The 11,521-nt window shown below is 40.3% G+C and overlaps 1 protein-coding gene across 12 annotated transcripts in view; it reads right to left on the minus strand.

Moving 5' to 3' along the window:
• The window catches only part of KIAA0586 (KIAA0586 ortholog), a 114,499-nt gene that overhangs the window by 98,712 nt on the left and 4,266 nt on the right, over nt 1–11,521 (minus strand). For 6 of the 12 annotated variants that reach the window (XM_025207145.1, XM_006026232.2, XM_025207148.1 and 3 more), the window contains exons 2-7: nt 9,776–9,845; nt 5,934–6,003; nt 5,049–5,223; nt 3,053–3,280; nt 2,732–2,903; nt 2,078–2,266 (exon numbers count right to left, since the gene is read on the minus strand). In XM_025207145.1, the coding sequence (XP_025062930.1) occupies nt 2,078–2,266; nt 2,732–2,903; nt 3,053–3,280; nt 5,049–5,223; nt 5,934–6,003; nt 9,776–9,800 (859 nt within the window). In that variant the 5' untranslated portion in view covers nt 9,801–9,845. Of the gene's footprint in view, nt 1–2,077; nt 2,267–2,731; nt 2,904–3,052; nt 3,281–5,048; nt 5,224–5,933; nt 6,004–9,775; nt 9,846–11,029; nt 11,074–11,521 lie in introns of all 12 variants that reach the window. The other 6 variants (XM_025207143.1, XM_025207144.1, XM_014521133.2 and 3 more) reach the window with 4 other exon arrangements.

The raw sequence follows: 11,521 nt of genomic DNA on the forward strand, positions 1-11,521 counted from the left end.
CCCCCAGGGTAGGGGAGAGCACCACCTCCCTTGGAAGCCCATTCCAGACCTTGGCCACTTGAACTGTGAAGAAGTTCTTCCTAATGTCCAATCTAAATCTGCTCTCTGCTAGCTTGTGGCCATTATTTCTTGTAACCCCCGGGGGCGCCTTGATGAATAAAGCCTCACCAATTCCCTTCTGTGCCCCCGTGATGAACTTATAGGCAGCCACAAGGTCGTCTCTCAACCTTCTCTTGCGGAGGCTGAAGAGGTCCAGGTGCCCCAGTCTCTCCTCATAGGGCTTGGCCTGCAAGCCCTTAACCATACGAGTGGCCCTTCTCTGGACCCTCTCCAGGTTATCCACATCTCTCTTGAAGTGTAGCACCCAAAACTGAACGCAGTATTCCAACTGTGGTCTGACCAGTGCCCGATAGAGGGGAAGTATCACCTTTAGACTGGACATTAGGAAGAACTTCTTCACAGTTAGAGTGGCCAAGGTCTGGAATGGGCTCCCAAGGGAGGTGGTGCTCTCCCCTACCCTGGGGGTCTTCAAGAGGAGGTTAGATAGGCATCTAGCTGGGGTCATCTAGACTCAGCACACTTTCCTGCCTATGCAGGGGGTTGGACTCAATGATCTATTGAGGTCCCTTCCGACCCTAACATCTATGAATCTATGGTATGCATTCTTACTGATTTGGGTAACTTTCTGATGATTGCCAGAAGCAATAAGTTCAGAGACTTGAAAGGATGGTACATGTTTGAAAATGTTGGAAAAAAGGAATGAGAAAATACAGAGGTAGAGAGCTGGAGACTGGTAGAGACACCCTAATTTAAGCATTGTATATGCTAAGGATTGGAGAGCATCAAGAAGGAAATCTGGGCCTGCTTGCTGCTGATTTACAAAGAAAAAAGCAGTAGTGTGAGCAGGAGCTCACTAAGTCCACACAAGTTCAGAGCGAGAAGGCTGGGCTGTTTTTGATGTCTTCTTCATAAGTCTTGTTTTCCCAAATCAGGGTTTGGGGTGGGGAGGGAGTTCCCCTCCTGAATACTTGCATTTAACAGAGGGGGAAGGATTTCCTAGGGTGATATTTTTAGTTGGAACAAGTGCATAGTTGGGATATAGTTAAGACAAGCTTTAATTATTACACAAGGTCGCCTCTCAACCTTCTCTTGCGGAGGCTGAAGAGGTCCAGGTGCCCCAGTCTCTCCTCATAGTGCATAGTCGGGATATAGTTAAGACAAGCTTTAAAATGTAATATATTCATCTTCAGGTCACTTAACAGGACATAATTTGTTGTTTCTGGGTTTTTTTTTGGTTTTTTTAAACAGTAGTGCTCAAAACTGAATTCTGTGTTGCCAAATCAGTAGCAAGCAGGACCACTACACTGCCTCATTTGTTTTACACACACACAATATCTCCCTTCTTCCAACTCTGCCGTCTATTTTTTTTTCATTAGAACTCTTCTAACCTATCAAGTATCACCCCACCCTATATGTTCAGAGGTATGACAATGCTTTCTTATGTGAAGCATTTCACTTGAATTCTTATTTTACTTATTTCAAATTGGTTTACCAGTGCAGTAATGGCTAAGCAAAGCTTTAAACCTGTGCTTCAAAATTCATGAAACACTTAAGGTTTGTATCACACAAATTTTAGGTCCAGTCATTATTTCCTTACTCAAAGATTAGTAGTTTCATTGAAGTAAGGATTAACAAATAAGGCTTTGAAATACAATGTTCTCCAGTTCGCTCAAGTCCTAAACGAAAATATGAAATAGGACTGAAACAGACCGAACTCCATTAAACATTCTCTTTCAACTTGACGAGGAATCTTCATTAGTTACTTTGTTCTTCTATTACAACGAAGTAAGGGACCTTGTCCAGAGTCTGTACAAGAACGGACAGCATTGCCTTAACTCAAGACATCATTCACTGACTTCCTGCACTGACCAGCATACTTTCAGAAATTTCACATGCACACACCCAATTTAGCTTTCAGAAAAAAGTGAAGCTGATAAGCAATAAACAGCCCCTTGTCATGTCCATATTAGCAGAGGGCAAAAGTAAAGCTCTCTCTGATCCCTTCTCTGAGTCTTACCCATGAGGCCTCCATAAGTTGACTTGGGAATGTTTTCCTTTTCTGCCCTAGGCCTCTCTTTCTTTGAGGTTTTCTGTACGATTTTCTCATCTTTTGATACAGGTTCAGGAGCATGCCTCCGAGGAACTGGTGTCTTTAGAGGGGATTTCTGTGTATTAACGCCATACCTTCCAAACTGACTTGGATATGCTTAAGATGCAGGAAAAAATATTGAACACTTAAATAACTTTACACTTTTAATTCAAAGTTAATTTTTGAAAGGAAAACAAATCTTTTAAAAACATGCAAAAAAGTTAAAATTGTCACAAAAATGTAAAACATTTCCACCAACTAGACAGGTGGTTAATTCAGTGTTTGAAAGGGTGACCAACAAGAGTTTAATTCAAGATGTATGGGAAAGGTTCTACATCTCTCTCCTCCAATAAACTTCTGTTTTATTCAAGTCTTGGAGTCCTCAAGTGCAAATCCCCAGTAAATATAAAAGTGTCGCTTTAATATTATGTACTACCTAAACTGAAAACCTTCTTTATAATAATTTAAAGAAGGTAAAATGGGTTGTGCAAAAATACTTGTTATGTATTATGTACAGTATTTATGAAAACAAAATCACGATATAAATAAAGCCAAATAGCTGTATTAACTTATTTTCTTCACCTTGAGCAGGTACAGCATTGGTAGAAAATAAATCCTTCTGACGTGAAGATACTTGGTTGGTAACAGGCTGCTGTAGCTCCGGTTGTGTAGAAAGCTTTGTCGTCAGACTTGAGGATGGTACATTTACTGGCTGGAACCCAGCTGAGTTGATTGCTGAGTTAATGAAATGAGACTACAAGGAAAAGTTACAAAATGTATTTTAAAGGAATTAGTTACCTGCCTAAAGTTCTGAGCATGTAATTATGCAGGCTTTTAGCCCCTGACTGGGGAAACATTACTTATTCAGTTATAACAAGAAAGTCCATGTTTTTGTGCAGGTACCTGAATATTCATTTGCTGTTGCTGTAACTTTTCCAGATGCTGAATCCGTTGTTCCATAAAAATATTCAACTGTTTTTCTAGCTCTTTGACTCGGTCATGACAATGGGGCCTCCCAGTTTTTAAATCTATTTGCTGTTCTGCCACACGTCGTAATTGCTTGTCTGTCTCCTGTAGTTTATCAAGCAGTGCTGAAACAGAGCTAACTTTGGCTTCCAAATCACTTTGAACCTTAGGGAAAAATAACGAGAATCTAGAACTCAGTTATAATATAGAGAGAGGTTTATCTATATAGTGTAAAACCAGAGACTAGAGAAAGCAGGTGCTAATACTAGTCCTATTCACTCCCAAAACACCTCCCTCCAAGAAAAAAAAAACTATACCCCCATATTAGCATCTCTATTTTGTTCCAGAAAGATACAAATAAATATAATAATAATTAGTGCTGATCTTTTGCGATTTAGTAAGGGAACACTTTCTAAAAGGAGCTTAACAGGTAGTGTCCATGCATAGCAAAACTCCTTTTAGCCAAATACAATGAATAAAATCCCCACTTAAGGTAGGTAGTGAGTAATTTTCATAGACTACTAGAGACTAACTTTTAATGTAAACTACTGCTTGGCCAAAAAAAAAAAAGAGAGCGAGAGAGAGAGAGATTTAAGTTAATCTATAGCTCCCCTCAATTTACTGGCTCATTATTTCTGAGCTCACTAGCACACAAACAGATGAGATGGGCCACCTTTGAAATTAAAAGTCTAATTCAGAAACGAAAGAAATAACATCTAATGAATAACAAAACCTGAAAGAAATGGATGAGAAGGGAACCATGTAAACAAGGAATGAACTTTAGTGACGTAGGAAGTGGCTGAGAGAATCCCAACCACATGGCAATGCTGGAAATGAAATGAGAACAGCCATCTGAAAGTCTGATTCTTAGTCATCGAGCAATTAGTCTCAACAAGACAATTCTTTCCAGGATTAATATGAATATGAACTGTGAGAAACCCACTTCCTGCAGAGCAGAAGATATACAAATCAGCAGAGGAGCAGGTGGCCACCCACATAAGTATTTGTACAGCTCACTATATCTGAGCATTTTGTACTGCAGAAGGGTTCAAAATAATTGAAGTGCACAGGAACAGACATCCCCAGGGCCATACAGTTAATCTATGACAAAGCTGGGAAATAAGCACAGATCGAGCCCCAGTCTATTGCCTTAACCACAACATGTACACTTTACTTCCATACTATATAGACCATGCCTGTACGTGAGCTAAGACCTTCAGACAGCTGCCATTCTTGGTTTGTATACTGTGCGCTGCAAGAAGTTACATCCTATTTTATATAAGCTTCAAGCAAATTGATTTTTGTGGCTTTTTTTAAAGTGCCAGCTAGTAACCACATCTTGTCTTGCTAGTATTTCACCTGAATCAGACCCTATTCATTCTTTTTACATTCAAGCCAATGCAAACCTGGCTTCTCTCCTTTGAATTATGGCAGCAACTTGCACAGTAAGATTGCATCCCATTATCTGACCTCTTTCAGGCTTGAACAGTACTAGACTGCCTATTCTGTCACAGCCACATTTGTTTAAGCTTATAGGTTTTGGCCTAACCTCTTGATCATCCAGATTTTACCAGGAGATTTATGCTGCAGACAAAAATTAAAGCAAAAATAAAGGGGATTTATCAACACCGACGAAAGACAAGTGATTGGACCTGTCCAAAAGCGCCTTGCTCCTCTACACTGAACTATTCATGGAAACACAATCTGCCTACTTATACACAAAACACATCTGACCACATTAAAAGGTTGTGGCCTTCTGTCTCTCCCTGCTACACATCTCATTAGCTGCATCATTTGCAGGGCGCTGATGGGGAAGAAATTAGAAGAGGGTATAAATGAAAGAGTGGGGACTCCAGTATCAATCAACTCATACCAGCTTACTATTGCTACTATTTAATACAACAAAGAAGTGATCTTGCCAAAAATGACTTACTTTAAGAAGTGGAGCTGTGGTAGCAATGGCAGCAGCTGTGGCAGCTGCTACGGTTGTAGTTGAATCAACCTCGCTGTGACCCGACCTGGCCTCTTGCATAGCACCATCCTTTTCTGTGGATGCACTTTCTAAGAGCTGTACTTTCACCTCCTTAAATACAGGAGCATTTTGGGCCCTATGAACACAAGACATGTTCCTATAAATGACATTATTCTTGTCCAATTCCACTTTAAAAGACAAGTTCTTCCCTATAAATTACCCACCATGCTACTACCCAAACATGCACCTTTTCACTATTCCAAAAAAGCCTCTTTAAAAAAAAAGCTATTTCTTCTAAACCACTAACACTGAAGAACTATAATTTTATTTAAATCTTTGTTTTAATAAGAGGATAAATATTTGTTGCAAATGCACCATTTATACAGGCAAGTCTATGCAGTCATGACATAGATGTATTTAAAAGCTGTTTTTTGCCTATTTCAATGTTTTACTAAATTATCATATAATTTGACCTTAAGCACGTTTCATAACCAGTCTAACATCCAAGTTAAAACCTCCCAGGGACCAGGGCCTTGTATCTTTATTTATTTGTAAAAATATCTACATGCACTGGGCACTAAGTAAATGATAATCAGAATAATGCTTGCTTGATTTCTGTATTACTAAACCATTAGTGTAAAAGATTTTTAAAGCATTAAAAACTGCATAAAACAGTAAAAATACTGTATGGCAGATACGACACCATAAAATTCATTCCTAAAGCTTAAACAAAACGCTAGATGAGGAGAGTAAGTAACCAATATCGTTTTTCTTTCTAGGAAGGTCTGAGGAAGCCAGACACCCTCTCACATACAGAAGCTGAACATTTGAGACTTTACCACTTACCTGTGCTTTAATACAGCTCGTAAAGCCTCTTTCTGGCCAGGGGCATATTGAGAAATAAAAGTGTCGCCTGCTATAAAATGAGAACATATTTTGTCAATTTAATTTTCAAGTCTCATTTTATAAGAGAAAGAATTAAAAAAGGTTATTTCAGCAAAACTTAAGAGCAATTTCTATGCATGAAAGCTAACTACACGAGCTACATTCTCCATTTCAAAATGCAGTTGTTTTCTTCACAGGTAATAATTTCAAATTATGAAAAGACAAATAAATATCAGGCACTGTGTAGCACAGGGCTAAAATGATGTATTACATTTTAGTGGACTTTGAAAATAACTGGCATCTTACATCAACATTTCAAGGTAACCCCTGAAGCATTTAAAAGGCTTCTAAGCTAGTGACAGTTTTGACCTTGTGTGCTATAACAGAGACATACATGTTCACTGCACAATTAAAACTTTGCAAAAATGAAGTCACCGAATTATGAAATAACAGCTAGAATTGAATGGCATTAGAGCTTTTGCTTTATTTCAGTAAAGTGCAGCAAAAGCTTTCAATAACCATTAAACGCTCTAAAAGGTTTGATAATGGGGATCTTCCCTCACTACACATTCTTTCCAAATGAGTTATCACGAGCCGATTTAGTGCAGTATTTGAAAAGCAGTACTACTTGCGACAAACTTACGTAAAATACAACCGAGATAATCTACATATTACTAAACTGAGCACTTTAACTCATGCAAAACATAACAACCTTTCGCCTCCCTCTCAGAAAAGACCGAAACAAGTTGAAGCAAGGTTTCATATAACCGAGGCTGGTTCTTTAACAAAAAACATGTTCCTATTTTGCGTCTCGTTCAAGAAGACTTAGCCCTCCTTTCTCCATGATGAGAGCAGCAACTGAAGTATTATAATAAACCGCAACTAACAATAAAGAGTAAAACAGTTTGATTTTTAACCTTACGAAAATCATTTATTTTACTGTTTGTTCACTTTTCCACAAGTCTGTGAAATTTGGTTGTTCCTAAAATGTGTCATCTCCTCAGTTATTTTCTGAAACATGAGTAGGTAAAGGTGATAAAAATGAAATTCTGCACAAAAATGAAGTTTCTTTCCTACAGATGGGAACTTTTTACCACCTTTAACTTTCCCTGAGCCTGACGGAGGGTATGCGAGCCCAAAAGCTGGCAGAAAAAGCTAATAAAATTATTAATGGTCTAATAAAAGGTATCATTTTGGAACCAAGAGTTCTAGTTTTTTGTATGCAGAAAAAGAGAATTTTTTGCAATTTCTCAGTTGGTCTAATAAAAGGTATCATTCTCTGAACCAAGAGTTCTAGATTTCTGCATTTCTAGTACGTAAAGCTGGCACTTTCTTTACTCTACAAATCTGTTCCCTCTCTCAAACTAAGAGCAAAAGAGTTGCACAAATTAGCTGACCACAACAACTGATCTGCAATAGAACTATATTTCCAAACTGGCATTCCTAACGTCATTTATATTTAGAGATGCACTGATATATTGGTCTGATATCAGATCGGCACCAACAGAAAGAACATTGTTTGTATTGAAAATCGGCCATATCAGGCTGATAATTTGACCGATAAATGGCCTGTGCATGCACGCAGCCGCAGCTCAGAATGTAGGCGGCGAAAAGCACAACCCAGCAGGTCAGAGAGCTGTGTGCACCTGATAAGTCTGGTGTGGTGGAAGAGGAAGAGAGAAGGGAAAGGGAAGGGACATCAGCGGGGGCAGATCAAGGCCTCTGCAGTGAGGGAAGATTTCGGCTGCAGGGCAGGCACGGGATGGAGCCACAGCCCAACACTGTGCACCACTCGTCCAGGAGCCACTTGTCCAGGAGGGCAGGTGCCCCTGGATCTGCGCGGGGTAGGGCAGGGCATGCTGGGGCTAGGGCCATGCCAAGCTCTTCCCAGCGGAGCTTGGTTACTCTTGGGACAGGCGGTGGCGGCATTGGTAAGGGGAGCTGCAACCACCCCCAAATTTGCTGTACCCCTTGCCCCCCATCCCTCTCAACCAGTGCCACCACCGCCCGCCTGGGCACAGCCCCGCCCCACCAGGAAGAGCTTGGTGCAGCCCTGGCCCGAGCCCGCCCTGCCCTATGCAGATCCGGGGGCACCGACCTTCCCGCAGAGCTGAAAGCAGGAGCCTGCACACTGCCGAAGCAGTCCCTGCCACAGCTTGACTTCCTGCACAGCCACTTCTTGCAGCTGGCAGCTGGAGGAGTCTGATACATCATTCTAAGGTGAGGCTTTGTTTTCCCCGTGATGAATGGGGGGAAAACCTGGTCTTGGAGCCAAACAAATCAGTATCCTGAAAACCCCTCCAGTATCAAATTTCTGTTCCAGAAACAGAAACATACAGTGTGATTAAATAACTCCTTAACCTTTTTAACAAACTACACAGATTGAGCTCTTTGAACCCTTCACTATATGGCACATTTTCCACCCCTTTATCATTTTCATGGCTATTCTCTAAACCCTCTCCAATTCTGCAACACTCTTCTTGAAGCGTGACCATGGGGCACCAAGCACTTCAGATCACTTCTACCAGCAACCTACTTATGAATCATTGCTCCTCCAGTCCTTGTGTCATCTGCACTTTTTTTTCTCTTCCAGATGAATGAGAAGAATGTCACAAAGCACAGGGGCAAGTGCCAACTCTGACAAGGTTCTATCAAACACACACCCCTTAATGAGGATTTCTCAATTACAACTGAGGCCTCTCAATTAGCCAGTTTTTAAGTGCATTTGATGTGCACCATTGTGATTTTACAGTGCTCCTGCTGCTTACTCAAAATCACAGGCTGTACCAAATCAAATGCTTTACAGAAGTCTAGGCAGGGAACGTTCTTTGAGTAGATGTGAAATCTTTTATTAGACCAGCTGAGTAGTTGGAAAAATGTTTGTAGCAAGCTTTTGGGCGCAGTCACCCTTCATCAGGCATAGGAAGTCTCTGCTGTTCTAAGACTCCAAGGAACGAGAGAAGCGAAAAGTGTGATATTCTCTCATTCCTTAGCGTCTCAAAACAGCAGAGACTTGCTATGACTGAAAAAGGGTGATTGAACCCAAAAGCTTGCTAAGAATTTTTTTTCCAAATACTCAGTTGGTCTAATAAAAGGCATCACATCTACCCAAAGAACCTTGCCTACCTATATCCTACCAACACAACTACAACCAAAAACCTTATAGAAGTGTAAGCACATAACATTGATGCCGCTCGTTTCTTACAACTTGATCAAAAAAAGAGAGAATTGTCATGTTCCTAATACTGCTGAATTTTATAACTACTTATTTTTAAAAAACAAGCATAAGGATCAGCTTTCACCCATTTAACTAAAATACATCTCATTGTCACTTCCCCAATAGCAACCAAATTTCATTTGGAAAATATACCATTTTCCATTGAAAACACATGCAGACACGCTACAGCAATTACTAACCTCAGGCTAATGTCTTCAAGCAAAGTCTTCGGGATACAATTTGCATGCTTTTGAATCTTTTATGAAAAGTTAGGAAACACCTGAGTGATAACAGGAGACACTGAAAAGTTCTGGCTATATAGCTTAATGCTCTTCTAAGAAGTACTTTGATTCACTGGTGATGCACATTAAGAACTAATATGATACAACACAATAGACTAGAACTGCTAATATTACAAACCAAGATTTAAAATTAACTTAATTTTATTACAGAAACCCTTGAATTGCAACCTCTTGACTATTTTATACTGAAAAAGATATAAATCCAACTGCTTTATAATATTTTATTCTAGAGGGGCCTTTTTCTCAAGCATAAATGATTTTAACAGTCTGTTGTCTTTTATTACCTTCTGATCTTCTCTCGTTCTCCATTAAGAACGAAGGAACTCCTTGTTCTGCACCTTTTTTAGAATAATTCTGTGGGGAAGATGGAAGCAAAGTAACATTAAAATAAACTTGATAACATACATTAAGAATACCTATATTTTTAAAAGCATGTTTAATTAAAAATTCATTAACAATACATTATAAAAGTTAATGGATAGTTGTGTCTTGTTCTGCATCAACCCCCCAGAGTTTACTGAGTACAAATGTATAACTATGACCATGCCAAAGTTATACTGTTCCAAGACCCTACATCAACCAGTAAACTACCTTTTCCTGGAATTTAGGATTATGTAGGTATTTTTTAATTTGGAACTTAATTAAAATACAAATGAAAAAATAAGTATTCTAAATAGTGATTAAGGAACTATCTTCTCCAATGGCAGACAGAGGATTTTCTACAAGTAACTCAATAATGGTTACATGCAAGTATTGTACTTACTTGAGTATAAAATGACCTGAATTTAAGACAACCACCCAATAATTAGATTCTAAATTTGTTAGCTATAAATGTTATAATTTTCCATGTATAGAATCTAATTATTAGAGGATTATCTTTAATTCATCCCTCCCACTACTGCAAGGGTGCAAGCAACTTACCCCTCCCTCCCCCACTGCTTGTGCCTGCCCCCCACCCCGCCTCTGCTCTCCCCCTTTCCATCCCCAGCCCCCTCACTCCACACCAGCTCGCGCCATTTCTGTTCTAGCCTGGCATGGCCTCAGCCCAGGCTCCATACCAGCTATGAGGCCAAGCTGGGGCCATGCTTAATGCCCCAGGCTGCAGCGTGGATGGAGCCTGCCAATGTAAAACAAAAGCAAGAAGGGCAGGGAGAAGGGTAGGCAGGGGAGCAGAGGCTGAAGGGGAAGTTGGGGGGTGGGGGAAGAGGCTGCAGAGCAGAGACGGCAAGGTATATAGGCAGCAAGGGAGAAGCTGGGAGGGCAGGCAGCAGCTGTGACTACAGCTCTGACCCCAAGGTCCCTACTGGAGCTGGAGCCACAGCAGCTGCCTGACCCCCTTTACTTGATTCTAAGACAACCCCCCCACTTCAATTGGTGAACTTCATCTTAGAATAGAGTAAATATGGTACACACAAATCTGGAAAATAACTTTACATCAGTATTTCTGTGCAAAAAATTAAGCCTTGGCTGTGCAAAAAATTAAGCACAAGTATAAAGGATTGCAGGGCTGAAATCTAATGATTTCAGCTGGATAATACCTGAGTGATCAGACTACGGAGGCAGGAAGGCTTGTTTGGTGAGACTGAAAAAAAAAAATCAAGCATGTAAACCTATATCATGATGTGGAAATACAGAACAGTCCTCCAATCACTAGTCTACCCTAGAGCAGGGACTGGTGCTCATAGAGCCTTTTTGCCATTTCTGCAGTTTTTTAGGGTCCCTGGATCAGAAATAGAATGGTAACGTTTCTTTACCTTTTGCAATAACAGCACAGGGCCTATATTATTTTCTACGGAAAACAAATGTTCCAAACTTTTTTCAGCACTTTGAATACCTAAAAACAATTTTGCTACAGTTATTCATAGATTCATAGATGTTAGGGTCAGAAGGGACCTCACTAGATCATCGAGTCCGACCCCCTGCATAGGCAGGAAAGAGTTCTGGGTTCAGATGACCCCAGCTAGATGCTTATGTAACCTCTTCTTGAAGACCCCCAGGGTAGGGGAGAGCACCACCTCCCTTGGGAGCCC

The sequence above is a fragment of the Alligator sinensis genome, unplaced genomic scaffold (assembly GCF_000455745.1).
Source record: "Alligator sinensis unplaced genomic scaffold, ASM45574v1 scaffold708_1, whole genome shotgun sequence".
Lineage (NCBI taxonomy): Eukaryota > Metazoa > Chordata > Crocodylia > Alligatoridae > Alligator > Alligator sinensis.